Source organism: Hippopotamus amphibius, chromosome 6 (assembly GCF_030028045.1).
Source record: "Hippopotamus amphibius kiboko isolate mHipAmp2 chromosome 6, mHipAmp2.hap2, whole genome shotgun sequence".
In the NCBI taxonomy this organism is placed as follows: Eukaryota; Metazoa; Chordata; class Mammalia; order Artiodactyla; family Hippopotamidae; genus Hippopotamus; species Hippopotamus amphibius.
Window position 1 is genome coordinate 117,008,213 of NC_080191.1, and position 16,039 is coordinate 117,024,251.

The following is a 16,039-nucleotide window of genomic DNA, read 5'->3' on the forward strand; positions in this document are numbered from 1 at the left end:
GCGAGCAGGAGCTACTCTGTTGTGGTGTGTGGGCTTCTCATTGCTGTGGCTTCTCTTGTTGCAGAGCACAGGTTCTAAGTGCACAGGCTTCAGTAGTTGTGGTGCATGGGCTTAGCTGCTCCATGGTATGTGCGATCTTCCTGGTCCAGGGATCAAACTCATGTCCCCTGCATTGGCAAGCAGATTCTTAACCATGTGCCACCAGGGAAGTCCCGATTATCTATTTTGTATACAGTGCTGTGTGTATGTTAATTCCAATCTCCTAATTTCTCTCCCTCTCTTTCCCCTTTGATAACCATAAGTGTGTTTTCTACGTCTGTACATCTATTTCTATTTCGTAATTAAGTTCATTTGTATTTTCCATTCATCTGTCAATGGACATTTAGGTTGCTTCCATGCCTTGGCTATTGTAAATAGTGCTGCAATGGACACTGGGGGTGTATGTATCTTCTTAAGTTATAGTTTTCTCTGGATATATGCCCAGGAGTGGGATTCTCGCTCGCTCTCACTCTCGTTTTAGTTTTTTAAGGAACCTCCATACTGTTCTTCATAGTGGCTGCACCAATTTATACTCTCACCAACAGTGTAAGAAGGTTCCTTTTTTTTTCACACCCTCTCCAGTATTTATTACTTGTAGACATTTTGATGATGGCCATTCTGACTGGAGTGAGGTGATACCTCACTGTAGTTTTGATTTGCATTTCTCTAATTATTATGACGTTGAGCATCTTTTCATGTGCCTGTTGGGCATCTGTATGTTTTCTTTGGAAAAATGTCTATTTAGTTCTTCTGCCCATTTTTTATTGGGTTGTGTGTGTGTGTGTGTGTGTGTGTGTGATTTGATATTGGAGCTGTATGATCTGTTTGTATATTTTGGAAATTAATCCCTTGGTGGCTGCACCATTTGCAAATATATTCTCCCATTCCGTAGGTTGTCTTTTCATTTTGTTTACTGTTTCCTTTGCTGTGCAAAAAGTTTTTAAGTCTAATTAGGTCCCATTTTTAAAACTTTTGTTTTTATTTCCATGATTCTAGGAGACAGATCTAAAAAAAAAATCTTGCTGTGAATTAAGTCAGTGAGTGTTCTGCCTATGTTTTCCTCCTGGAGTTTTATAGTATCTGGTCTTACATTTAGGTCTTTAATCCATTTGAGTTTATTTTTGTATATGGTGTTAGAGAATGTTCTAATTTCATTCTTTTACATGTAGCTGTCCACTTTTCCCAGCACCACCTTTTGAAGAGACTGTCTTTCTCCACTGCACATTCTTATGTCCTTTGTTGTAGATTAAGTGACCAAAAGTGTACGTGTTTATTTCTGAGCTTTCTATCCTGGTCCACTGATCTCAATTTCTGTTTTTGTGCCAGTACCATACTGTTTTGATAACTACCACTGTAGTATAGCTTGACATTAGGGAGTCTTATTTTTCCAGGTCCATTTTTCTTTCTCAGGATTGCTTTGACGATTTGAGGTCTTTTGTGCTTCCACGCGTATTTAAAATTTTTTCATTCTAGTTCTGTGAAAAATGCCATTGGTAATTTGATAGGGATTGCTTTGAATCTGTAGATTGCCTTGGATAGTATAGTCATTTTAACAATATTGGAGGGCTTCCCTGGTGGCGCAGTGGTTAAGAATGTGCCTCCCAATTCAGGGGACATGGGTTCGATCCCTGCTCCAGGAAGATCCCACATGCTGCAGAGCAACTAAGACCGTGTGCCACAACTACTGAGTCTGCACTCTAGAGCCTGCAAACCACAACTACTGAGCCCACATGCTGCAACTACTGAAGCCCATGTGCCTACAGCCCGTGCTCCACAAGAGAAGCCACCACAATGAGAAACCCATGCACTGCAATGAAGAGTAGCTCTTGCTCACCACAACTAGAGAAAGCCCAAGTGCAGCAATGAAGACCCAGTGCAGCCAATAAATAAATAGTAAATAAATAATAAATCTTAAAAAAAAAAAACCAATATTGGAACAATCATAAAAAAAATACAAATAAGCTTATTTACAAAATAGAAATAGCATGACAGAGAAAACAGTTTTGGTTATCAAAAGGGATGGGCAGGGAGGAGGTAAATTAGGAGGTTGGGATTAATACATATTACTATATATAAAATATAATACATAACCAAGAAGGGCCTAATATATAGCACAGGGAACTATAATCAATATTTTGTAATAACCTACACGGGAAAACAATCTGAAAAAAATATACATTCATATATAATGTATATCACAGTAAGTCCCCTACATACGAATTTTCAAGTTGCAAACTTTCAAAGATGCGAATGTGCGTTTGCGTGTACAATCACGTAAGTTAGTTCATGTGTCTGGCACACATTGTCACATGTTTGCATCCTCTTCAAGTGGTTGTGCTTCTGTATAGTTTACTGTACAGAACTATATAGAGTGCAGTAGTACAGTATCTTTATTTCAATCCCAGGATGTCCAGAAGCAAGCGTAAAAGCAGCAGTGATGTAGCTGGTACTGCTCAGAAGTGCCAGGAATTGGAGTCCCAGAGAAAGGATGAAGAGAGACAAAAGGAAGAATAAGTAACTGAAGACCCGAAGAGATTCACGACACAGGAAATGGATAGGGAATTTTCTTTATTTGAGGAGTCATTGTTAGTTATTGAGGCACAGGACCTGAATGTAGAACAGCACAGGAAGATTATAGCAGCCATTCAGAATGCAATCCAGTGCTACCATGTCATCTATGATGAGAAAGAAAGATCTACTACCCAGACATCACTGGATCATTTTTTCAAGAGAGTGGACAAAATTGAGTACAGAAAGGAACCAGAATCTGTGCCATCAATGTCAGGCGTGAGTGAAACTGCAGCTTGCCCTCCATCTCCTATTGCTGATCATCCTTCATCTCTACCATCTCCCATGCCTACTCCCTCCTCCAGTCAGTAACTCTTCTTGCCTGTTCCTTCGATGCCAGCCCCTGTGTGGCAGCTGTTGTACGGTACTACTGTAATTTTCATGGTACTGTACTGTAAGATTAAAAATGTTTTATTTCTGCAGTTTGTTTTTTATGTATTACTTGTGTGAAAAGTATTATGAACCTATTACAATATACTATTGCACTACATAGCCGATCGTGTTAGTTGGGTACCTAGGCTAACCTTGCTGAATTTACGAATGCACTCTTGGAACGAAACTTTTTCATATGTAGAGGACTTACTGTATATATGTATATATAGACATATATAGATATCTGAATCACTCTGCTGTATACCTGAAACTAACATGACATTGTAAATCATCTATACTTCAAAAAAAAAAATCTGACTTCATAGCAATAAAAACATTTAAATGAAGAAAAATAACATATCATGATTATGTGGGTTTTAACCCAAGAATTTAAGGTTAACATTTGAAAAATCAACCAATTTAATTCATGGCATTAACATTCTTAAGAAAGAAAAACCACATAATGAACTCAAAAAATGGAGAAAAGTACCTGACAAAATTAAACATCCATTCCTAATAAAATCTCAGAAAACTAGGAATAGATAGGAAACTTCCTCATCCCAATAAAGTTAATCTATGAAAAACTTACAGTTAAGTCTGGAGGATGAAAGAGTTTAATTTTATTAGTGAAAGAAGCCAGACCAAGACAAGAACAAAAATCAGGAGTACAAGTATAAATTCCATTTGTATAAAATTCAAGAAAATGTAAACAAATGAGTTAGCAGCTTAATGATTGCTTAAGGATGGGGAAGGGGAAGAGTGGCAGGAAACAGGAACTACAAAGTGATAGGAGAAAACTTTTGAGGATAATGGATATATTCATTATCTTGCCTGTGGTAGTTTTATAAGTGTGTGCGTGTGAAAACTCATCAAATTATGCACTTAAATGTGTAGTTTACTTTATGTTAATTATACGACTATAAAGCTGTAATTTAAAAAAAGACTGCATGGCAGGTATATGCAAATTCTTGTTTTGAAAATAAATCAGTAATTCATTATATGCATAGTTTATGTAAGAAAGATGATGTGATACTTCATTGAGAGAATACATACTCAAAGTAAAAGACTTGGTTGTATTTCAAAAGAGTTTTACATTTTGAATTAAAACAAAATGTTTTAAGGTATGTTATCAAAGTTACATACTTTTCCTTTTTTAAAAATACAATTTCCTTCTTTTAATTAACTTTTAAAATTGACCAGTCTCAAATGTGTCTAAAAACTGCTTTTATTATCTGTGTCTATCTGCCTAAACATATCATATCATGCCTAATTAGCAGACGTTAATAAGCGTATATATGATTCATTAATTCTCCCTGAAATATGCTCACGTATTTAGTATTCTAAAAGTTCACAGGCTTCACAAAAAGAGAAATTAAACTCGCTTGCAATGGAGCATTACAAAAATACTTTAGAAATACTTTGCTCCTATTTTCATGTGTATAGTTGAAGGTAAATAAGAGTTATGTTATAGAGATGCTGCATTATCTGCAGAGGTGCCTTTTCCTATACTCATTTCTCCCATCTTCACCAACACATATTTAAAACACTGTTGGTTAATTTGATCACATGATATGGTGAATACAAAAGGGCAGGAAGCAGGAATTTACTTTTTTCAAATATAAAGACAATCAAATCTTATTAAGGCCACATTAACTTAATGATACCTTATTAATTAATATTACATCAGTAAAAATGCAAGTACATAAGATGTCTCTAACAGCATATGTTCTGAATCTGGAATAGTGCGGCACTGATGGTGGTGGTACAATTTCAACCACAGTTAATAGTATGACATTTATCTAGCTTTTATACCCAAAGCTGTTTTCCAGCTAACAAAACAAATAGAGAGTTTATATTTTTATAATTGCCCAGGACTACAAAGAAGCAATAAATTATTTAAGTTAAAAATCTTCTAAATGATTTTTAAAATCCCTTACCGGTATCTATGAACAAATATACCCTTAAAAATAGAGTTCATCATATTTTCGATTTCATCCTGATTTTCTTGTAGCTGAAATGAAAAATAAATTAAAACATAAATTAAAATATTGATCACTTTATTTGGAATAAAGAGTTCCAATTGTTTTTAATTCCTGACTATTCTCAATTCTGGGTAATTTTCAATCATTTTTCTCATGTATTGTGCAACAGATGTCCAAAATTAACCAGTATTCTTTAATTATTTCCACAGCTTTATTACATTGGCTTAGAACCTCTTCCTGTCTCTCTCAACGTGTATTACACAATGACTAAAAAGAAGTGGTGTGGCTAAGTGTGACCGGATTCCTATCACAAAATATCATCTGCTTTGGGAATAGGCCTCAATTTCTATACCTCGCCTGTCCAAACCAAGTCCCTGCTTGGTTCTACATTTCATGGTAACAGATCATCCTTGATTATCATATTTGCCATTGTACAAGAAATTCCTACTCCACCTAAAGTATCCAAATATTACTCTGCAACTGATTAGCCCCAAATTGAGTGCAGGTCAAGGACCCTAGCCATTAGTGGTGAAATGCAGCAACACTATGGAGAAGACATAAATAAATTTCTGGCAATACTACTCCTTGGAGTTAAAGTTTGAATTTATTTACTACTCAGAAGAAACAAAAGCATCCATACAAAATCACATTCAAGGTGATAGTTCTCATTTTAATTTCTTCTGTAGTGAAATATTTGCTTTTACTACTGCATATACAAATGCGACAATAAAATTCCTTCAGACTTTCCCTTTTGCTATATGCTTTGTTTTGGGTTTTACTGAAATAAGTTTGGGAATACTTTTATTGTAAACCATTCAAATTACTGAAATTTATTATAAGTTTTACTTTTGTTGTATTTATTATAGAAAAAATTAAATAATTTATAAGAAGTATACAGTTTGGTTAGCAGTACTTACTAAAGCACAGTTGCAAAACCTACTTACAGTTACATTTCTAGTACAGAATGTGCTATGAGTTGTACTGTGTTCCTCAAAATTTCATATGCTGAAGTCTTAACTCCCAGAATCTCAAAACTCATTTGGAAATAGGGTTTCAGCAGATATAATTAGTTAAGATGGGTTCATACTAGAGTCGGATAGGCCCCAAATCCAATATGACTGATGTCCCCTTTTTTTAAAGGAGAAATTTAGAGGTACACACAGTAGAAGGCCATGTGAAGACTAGACTTATCCCACGTGAAAATCAGACTTATTTTCCACTTCCAGCCTACACCACCGTGAGACAATAAATTTCTGTTCTAAAGAAAAATCAGTTTGTGGTATCCGCTACAGCAGCCTCCAATACAGCACAGACTATAATTTAATCATAAGTTTGTTGCTTCTTGTTGCCTGTTATAACCCATTATTTGTTGATAGCAATGTATTTATAGCACTGAGATATTATTCTTTTTCCAAGTTAAAATGTAGACTAATACTGTACATCTAAAATTTTATTTCTGCTTGGATGAAAAAAAATGTTGCCTACTAAAATAACCCAGTTTAAAATCACTTTCAACACATATATGAAAATTTCGCTGTAAAACTGGGACCAATCTTATTATTCACAGCAATGTCTCATATGTCTACTAATATGTAGTCTTTGGCTTTCTCCTGGAATGCGTCCTTGTTGGCCCCTAGTTCTGATGACAGTATTTCTTGTGCTTTCTGGGCCCACAGCTTGATAACCTTCTTAAGTTACCTAATTCCCAGACCACCTTCTTTCTAAAGTACGGTTTTTCTGTGATTCTCTTCTGCCATCAGCCAGCGCTCAGATAATCACTGGCTAGAATCAAATTCCAGTTTCACTTGAAAACTTTGAGATCAAATAATCTAACTTTAAAAAACAACTTTTAAAAATACACACAAAGCTTTTAGAGACATAAAAAAGTATGATATATTTACTACACATTTACAGAACATAAGAATCTCAGTTACTGTGAAACTTACCTCTTTGCGTTTCTGAAGTAGTAACTCCAACCTTTCATTGGCTCTCTTCCCAATCATTTTATTTCTCTCAGCTTCATACTGTCTCTGTGTATTATCCTGATGAATACTGAGGTTTAAGGCAACATTCACCAGAGCAGTCATGAGCTTCATGGCTATGAAATAAAGGAAGATTATAGTATTCACCTGTGAATCAGAACTTCCTAAGATTACAAATTTATAACAGAAATGGATGAAGGAAGGAAACTAGTCAACTTCTATGTTTTACAAACTAGGAATAATTTAAATAAAAAGAAAAATGTATTTTATAGAAATAAAGTCACCATTTTAGTCTGCAACATAATTTTCTCTGCCTCAGTGTCCCTAGAAGCTTGGCTCATTAACATTTCCACTTAAAAACAGACTCACCCTGGGAGTGAGCGGTCCAGTGGTTAGGACTTGGCATTTTCACTGCCGTGGTCCTGAGTTCAAACCCTGGTTGGGGAGCTAAGATCCCGCAAGCTGCATGGTGCAGCCCAAAAAACAAAACAGAACATAAAACAAAACAAACAACACTCCCCCACCCCATCCCTCCAAAAAAACTGACTCATCCTAACTATCAGCAGGAAAGATTTAAGTAGTATCTTCTACAACCCCTTTCCCGTACCTTCAAAACACACACACCTACACCTAAGTAAGGGCATACTAACCAAGCCTTTTAAACCTCTCTTCTGACTACCAGATCTGTGTATACAATTGCGTCCTTAATACCTTCATTTAGATGCATCAAAGGTGTCTTAGTTGTTTATAATCAATTCATGACTTTTACTCCCAAAGATGATCTTTTCCCTGTGTTTCTCACCTCAGTGAATGGCATAACCTCTGATTCCTGAAAAATAGACTGAACCTACCAAACTCATTACATTCATTAAAAATATATTCTGTGAATTTCCTGTTGACCTATTTTCCCTAGTCACAGTGTTAATGTACTTTTAAACATTCACTTGTATTTGTAAATCTAATTAAATACTGCCAAACTTCTATTTCAAGTCCTCTGAGGAACAGGCATGACACAAACCTTAACCTTTAGTCTATTCATATTTATTTTCATCACTGAGATGATGAGAATATAGGGAATTCTGGTAAAGGAATAAAAGTGTGTGTGACGGTAAAATAAACTCCACTTTTTTTCCCTTTAGCTTATTTATCTGCAAATATGAATCTTCAGTTATTAATGAGTGTTTTGGAAGAACCGATCCAAATATCTACACACATATACATAACTAAATATGTGCATGCATTTCATTTAAAAATTCTAAAATTTCCCTTTACATACATAAACAAATATACATAATGCTGTATATATCTGTCTGCCTATGTATCTATCTACCTATCTATATATACATATACGCGCACACACACAATTTGTTATTCTGAAACTATGCACGTTTTGGTCAAGTACATGTTACTAGCGATTGCTACTGCCCTCAAACCAAAATATAAGACAAAAATCCTAAAAACAAAATGTATTTAAGTTAGTGAACAATTAGAAATGCATTTAAATGAAAATGTTTCCCTTTTCCTGAGATACAACATCTAAATATAATAAATTGAGAAGTTTTCTTGTGTTTCAAAACACAGGCTACACAGCATTTCACACATCATCAGTAGAATATCTCTGAAGGTTAAAAGTACTTTTAAAATTAATCTGTATGAAAAAGGAGAACAGCTCAAAGACAGAAGGGATCTGGGGCATTCAAACTGCCCAAGTCAGGGATAACAGCTTAACAGAGCTTGTCCTCAGCATACAAAATCATACACAAATGGAGCTTAATTCAGTTTATACTTCTAGATCTCTAAAATAAAATGACTGAAGATCAAGGAGTTGGAAAGCATCAAAATTAACACCAACCCTGGCTGGAATTCACCAGTAGAAGCTGAGATACAAATTTTCTTGAACTTAATTGTTTTTTCTGGGTTTCAGCTATATATCTCCTTGTGAACCCAGATTCCAAACTCCAACTGTAATTGTGTAATGACCCTCCTCCCATCCTAGGTATATATAAACAACAAAATATATCAACATACTAAAACAAACAAACAAAAATGCAAAACGGTCAATACATTTTCAGAAATATATTAGTATGATAGAGCAGTATTTACTGAGATGTTTATGAACCTGTAAAACTTAAACTGCCCTGAAATTTTCACTTTACATACCAACATATATGCAAACAGCTATTGAAGAGAGACTTCCAATATTGATATAGATACAACATGGGGACTGTGATAGGGATTACTGAGTCTCCTGAAAAAAGACTCATTCCTGCATAGAGTGAACAATTTTTATTGATATTACTAACAGAATTTTATAAATAATAATCCTACAGGAACTCAACCTGGATTCTGTGATGTGGGCTACGAAGTGCCTTCTCTTTGTCTTCCAAAGAAAATACTTCATTTAGCCATCACATTTTAACTGCTGGCTATAGAATGGTAAACTTGTTCTACTGCTCTGCTGCTAAGAATGTGTTCTGCAAATATGTGCTGACCACAAATGGATTGTTACCCGTTCACTGAAAGTGTAAATTTGAAAGTTTTTAGAAATTTTTATAACAATGTGACAGAATAATCTTATGCCTACTGAATCTAGTAATAACATGACACTAAGGCTGTAATTAAAAAAAAATAGTCTTTCACCACAGAGAGTTCAAAAAACACTTATTAGTGCTTCCCCACTAATCTACCAATCCATTAAGTACTGAGCATTGTTCTGTGTACTAGAAGCACAAAAGTGAATGAGACAGAGTATCTGCTTCCATGATTTTTATCTTCTAGTGAGAACACACTATATCAATAGATAATATACAAATGAAAAATATATCAGTTAAAGAAAAATGAAATATGGTTAAAAAAATAAAGTATGATAAAAAGGGCAGAGAGCAAACGGAGTGGCTAGGCCTCTCTGAAGCACTCACATTTAAGCATGAAGTGAGGCAATGAACATGATTATATGACAGAACAGTGTCCCAGGGAGAGGGGAATAAAAAGTGCAAAGGTTATGAGGTAAATTCTTGAGACAGGCCTCATAAAAGAGCAAGGTATTTAGTGTGGCTGAAGCACAGAAATAGGCAGATGCAGGAGACAAGGTTGAGGAGGGAATCAAAAGGTCAGGTTACAAAAGTTTTGCTAGGATCTAGTTAGGACTCAAGAATTAAATCTAAATGAGATAATACCCAAAGGAAATTTTGGTGTGGGTAAGCAATAGTTTGATTTATATTTTTAAATGCTGTGTGAACAGACTATAGAAGAGTAAAAGTGGAAGAAGGGAGACCAAATAGAAGAACACTGGAAAAGAGCTCAACAAATTTTGCCAAAACTTAACTACAATGATGATTCTCAAGTTTTTGGCCTTGAGCAACTCAGGAAAGCAATGGATTACAACGGTAGCAACAGGTAGAGAGAAAGTTAGATCTGAAATATATTTTCAAGGTAGAGCTGAAAGAATGATAATACAGGAAATGAGAGAAATAGGAAAGGCAAGGGTAATCAGAAAGTCTTCTGTTTGTTAGGTATTTAAGTGGAGATGGTTAAAAGATATACATCACCATCAAAAATATTAGTTTTTTAGAGCCATTAGACTGGATAGCATATCGATTCAATGGATGACTATTCAGCCACTAGAAAAAAATGAGGTGTGATTCGTATGCTGAAAAGAGAAGTCTGCCAATATACTTGTTGATGGAAAAAAACAAAACAAAACAAGACGCCTGTCAGTGTGTATATTATACTATTATTTATGCATAAAGAAGGAATACAGTATTTATTATTATATGCCAGCCACTCTTATAAGCTCTTTACACACACTTATTCATTTATATCTCACAACTCTATCAAGCTGAGTACTATATTTCTTTTTTATATAAGAGAAAACTGAGGCACAGTTTGGCTAAGAGACTTGCCAGTAACTGGCAGAGATGGAATCTGATTACAGCTGTCAAGCTCCATAGTCTAAGTTCTTAACCACTACACCATACTGCCTCTCATGAATATGTATGTGCTATCATATTCATAAAATATCTTTGGAAAGATATATAAGAAACAGGCAATTTTGATTGCATTCAGAGAAGAAAATTTGAGGTTGAGAGCCATGGGTAGAAGAGTGACATTTCATCATATAACATTTTTAAATTTGAAATTTTAAATCATATGACAGCATTACTCTCCCACTATTATTTTTTAGTAAAAATAACAAAAACACGGAAGTGGTTTTCACTTTATTCACTGAGGAGTGAATAAAGATAGAAAAGTTAAAAAGGTCTTAAGATTGAGTCCTGAGATAATTCAATATTACAGTTTAGCTTTCTAAGAGCCACCAAAACAGTGCTTCAAGAAAGAAAAAGTAGCTATGTCTTTGAAGAGAGAAAGATGACAATAGAGCTGCCCAGTGATTTGGACACTTAAGAAGGTAACTGCGGACCTCAACAAGAGCAAAGGCAGTGAAGAGGTAGAGATAGTAGAGATAGAAACCTGATTGGAGTGGGTTTAAAAATAATAAAGAGGAGAGTGAGTAGAAATAATATATAGATAGCACACAGAAATAATTCTTTGAGATCTGCTATAAAGAAAAGGAGAAAAATAGGACTGTAGCTAAGAAGCATGAGAAAACGAGGGTGTGATGGTAGTCTTATGTGTCAACCTGGCTAGGCTATGGTATCCAGTTATTTAATCAAACACTAACCCAAGTGTTACTTTGATGGTATTTTGCAGATAAGATTAACATCTGTAAGTAAAGGAGACTACCCGCAATAATGTGGTGGCCTCATCCAATCAGCTGAATGCCTTAAGAGCAAAAAGTGAGGTTTCCTAGAGAAGCAATTTCTGCTTCAAGACTGTACAACTAATGCCTAAGTTTCTAGCCTGCTGGTCTGTCTTACAGATTTTTAAAATTGCCAACTCCCAAACTGTGAGCCATTCACTAAAATAAATCTTCTTCTCCCCAAATCAATCTACCTATCTATCTATCTATCTATCTATCTATCTATCTATCTATCTTTGTGTGTGTGTGTGTGTGTGTGTGTGTGTGTATGCAAATAAGTAAGCAAGCAAGTAACTAAGCATATCTCCAAATGGTTTTGTGTTTCTGGAGAGCCCTGATACAGAGTGTTTTCAAAAGATAAGGGCTGTTATAGCATATTAATATAATGATAAAGGGGGTGTGGGAATTGAAGCAGGATTGTGAGAAAAAACACCCTGAAGAGTAAAGTTCTTGAGGCGGTGAACAGGGATTGGATCCACTGCACACGGGCAAGGACTGACCTTAGACAGACAGCACTGTAATATGAGAAAAAGCAGACTATATGTGTACAGGTGCACCTAGATAAGTAGGTTTAATCCTTGAAGGATTCTCTTCTGTCTCTATAAAGATAGCATGATAATCAGCTAAGTGTGAAGAAAAGAGGAAAGTAGACGTTACAGGTTTAAGGAGAAGGTATGAAATAGTCTTATGAGAAAGTAGGAATATCCATGGCATAGAATAATGTAATAGGATTGCTAGGCAGCACTAAAGATCCACTTGAGAGAGAGATGTAAAAAGTCCAGCCATTATAACTATGTGTTTTTTTATAGACACTTTCAGTTCCACTGATATACTTACAGAGCAGGTGGTTTTCCTAGGGGGTAAAATGGAGGGCAAGAGAGATAAGGATGTTGAGGGTCCTTCATGAGAAGGACATGATTATAATAAATCTGGATAACAGAATCTAAGCTAGGAAAGTGGAGGAAGTGAGGACATCAAGAACACTAAAAAACAAGAGTATCAAAGAATTTAAAGTCCCAAAAGAAGAACAACAACACCAGAGCTGGGAACATATAAAATGAAAATGGCACAAAAAGAGATTATTGGCAAATGGGATGGTTGAAATAAAGATTATGGACACTGGCCCTTTTAATCACTATTCAACAATTTGCATTTGTGTGTTCTTAAACATAAAAAAGAAAATTAAAAAGCTGCCTTTGTGTTTAGTGATACCTATTATACTTTTGAAAACTATTACTATTAACCCTAGAAATATGTTTGGTAAGAGGACAAAACTAAATTTTAAAGAGAGATATGATTATATTCCTTCTTTTTTTAAAAAAATTGAAGTATAATTGATTTACAATGTTGTGTTAGTTTCTGGTGTACAGCAAAGTGTTTCAGTTATACATATATACATATTCTTTTCCATAATGGTTTATTACAAGATATTGAATATAGTTCCCTGTGCTATATAGTATGACCTTGTAGTTTATCTGTTTTATATATAGTAGTTTGTATCTGCAAATCCCAAACTCTTAATTCCCCTTTGGCAACCACAAGTTTGTTTTCTATGTCTGTGAGCCTGTTTCTATTTTGTAAATAAGTTCATTTGTATCATATTTTAGATTCCACATACAAGTCATATCATATGGCATTTGTCTTTCTGACTTACTTCACATAGTATGATAATCTCTAGGTCTACCTGTGATGCTGCAAATGGCATTACTTCATTATTTTTTATGGCTGAGTAGTATTCTATTGTAATTATGTTCCTTCTTTAGTTTTAAAAAACTTTTTTTTTTTTAAAAAAAGGCTTACAACAAATTTCCACTTTCCAAATAATGAAGATTTAATCAATCCCTTTGTCTCTTAAAAACCCAACCAAAATAACAAGAAAACAATTTTCACCTTTAATAAATCCAGGAAAGTTACCTGCAACCCTAAACCACAATATATTAATATATGTATATGGAAAGCAAAATGGATGAAGCATGCGAATCAAACCAAATGGTTGTAAAAGCATGACAACTATACGTAAAGAACTACAAAAAGAGAAACAGTTTTGCTCCGTAGAACCCAGAAGCATTAAGAAACTGGAGAAATACTGGCTTTCAAAGAAGATGAAGTGAAATAAGGTCTGAAAATAGGAGGATTATTTCAAAGTTTGTATAATAAGTAATTAAATCTCCTCTCAACCTAGGCAGTCAGGCAATTGCTCCAACACACACTCATCTTGGAAATCCAGGAAGTTTACTCCCTGAAGAACATAAACCAGAGACTGGACTCATCAGACACAGAGGAGGGATATATGTGAAGTGCAGAGTGCCCCGGATGCTTCTTCACCCTGTGTAAGTGTTAAATGGTAGACATCAAAGAGATTGAAAGATCCTTCTGCAAAGAAGCTGAACTTCCGCAGGGAAAATAATTATCAATACCAACAGTTTAGGGTCTACAATGAAAATGGTAAGTGACCACAGGACCTACAGTGATGCTCACCAAAGAGCCCAGAGCCATTGCCTCTCCCTGTCAAACACAACACACACACACACCTCCTCTCTGGCAATTAGCTCTTTAGGGTCTCATTCTCAGCAATGACTAGAGAGCCAATGGACAGATACTTTAGGAAAGTTTCCAACATGAAAGACACTGATAAAAGCAAAGAATCGGAAAAGAGGTCAGAGTAGGGTAAGGAAAAAAAAATTCAGCATAATAATTAGCATTGTCAAAAAGATAAAAGAAAATGTTACACCTATGAAACAATGCTAAAAAAAAAAGACTTGGAAGAATGTGAAAGAACTCAGAATATTTAAAATGATAATGATAATGAAAATTAAGCTCAATAAAGTTGAAGAATACAAGAAAAGTGAACAAAAAGACTAAGGAATGTAAACTGAAAGAGAAATAACAAGAAACTCAGGATTGATTCAACAGATTAACATCTAAGCAATAAAATACCTATTCAACAGAGGGCCCAGAATAATAAATGGGAAATCATATATACACATCAGGGTAAGAGTTATAAAATACCTATTGAGTTTAATAAATAACATTTGGCATCTGAGAGCCAAAAGATTAAGTAAAATGAAAATGCGTACTGCTAGTTTTCTTAATAGCAGTTTTTGAAATATCTGTTTATTTACTTGTTTGTTTCCGATTTCCCCATTTGCAATGTCTTATATGACTAAAATAGCAGGTGTTCAATAAATTCTGAGAAAAAAAACCACGAGTGAAGGGAAACACTGCAAACACTACTGGCTCTTCTCGTCATTACAGAATAATAGCAACAGTTTACTAAATGTCACGCACTAGTTCAAGCTTTCCTAATTTCTTTTAATGATGTAGCTATCATTATCTTTCCCACTGTGCACATGAAGAAAGTGAGGCCAAGTAAATTAAGGACTTATCCGAATTACTCAATTAGTAAAAGGCAGAAAGGGATATGTATTCAGAGGGTCTGGTCCAGAACCCATTCTATGAACCCTATGTTATATAGCTTCAGTAACTGAAAGGCAAAGAAAAGACATCAATTTACTGAGGCAAAATTATTTTCAGACTATGATGGGATAATAAAGAACTTTCTTAAAGCTTATCTTTCCTCAGAGTAAAAGTGCAGAGATGCTGCCTTGGTAAAAAATGTTAATCAACAACAAATCACATATCAATATAAAATCAACCATATACCAATATAATAATGTTAAATACTGAGATATAAAGAAATGTTTACTTCCCCAAGAGTCTGAGAGTGACCTATTATTGTTAACTAGTGATAAAGACTGGCCTCCCAGCATAATGAGGCCACCTGACTGTCATATGATGATCTTAACCACATTTTCTAATTTTTCCACAATTCACTTTAGAAAAAAATAGAACAGAATCAATCACCATGGTATTATTAATAAAATTTTGTGTTCTTAATCCCCCTTTGTTCAAATTAGCATTTTCAGCTTAGAAGTGAGAGTTAGCCAATATTAATCTACTTCTAACATAAAAAATTATGTAGGTGAGAAAGTAACAAAAAATAAAAAAGGCAAACCAACACTACTCATCTTGCCATCTAACAAAAATTTGAAGTCATCAACTTCTAAAGTATTGGCATACATTTTATTTATTTTTTCTTTAATAACTTTTATTGAGATACAACTGACATACAATAAACTGCATATATTTAAAGTGTACAATTTAATATTTTGATTTTTTTTCTTATTAGTAATGTATATATGGCAATCCCAATCTCCCAATTCTTCCCCCAACCCCCCTGCTTTCCCCACTTGGTGTCCACATGTTTGTTCTCTACATCTGTGTCTCCATTTCTAAAGTATTGGCATACATTTTAAAAGCAAATGCCTAAATATAAT

General features: G+C 34.6%; 1 protein-coding gene across 4 annotated transcripts in view; it reads right to left on the bottom strand.

Annotated features, from left to right (window-relative positions):
• STAG1 (STAG1 cohesin complex component) overlaps positions 1-16,039 on the bottom strand; it is a 401,388-nt gene that overhangs the window by 158,857 nt on the left and 226,492 nt on the right. For all 4 annotated transcript variants that reach the window (XM_057738186.1, XM_057738184.1, XM_057738185.1 and 1 more), the window contains 2 exons: positions 6,908-7,059; positions 4,917-4,990 (listed from right to left, as the gene is read on the bottom strand). In XM_057738186.1, coding sequence (XP_057594169.1) covers positions 4,917-4,990; positions 6,908-7,059 — 226 coding nt within the window. The remainder of the gene's footprint in view (positions 1-4,916; positions 4,991-6,907; positions 7,060-16,039) is intronic.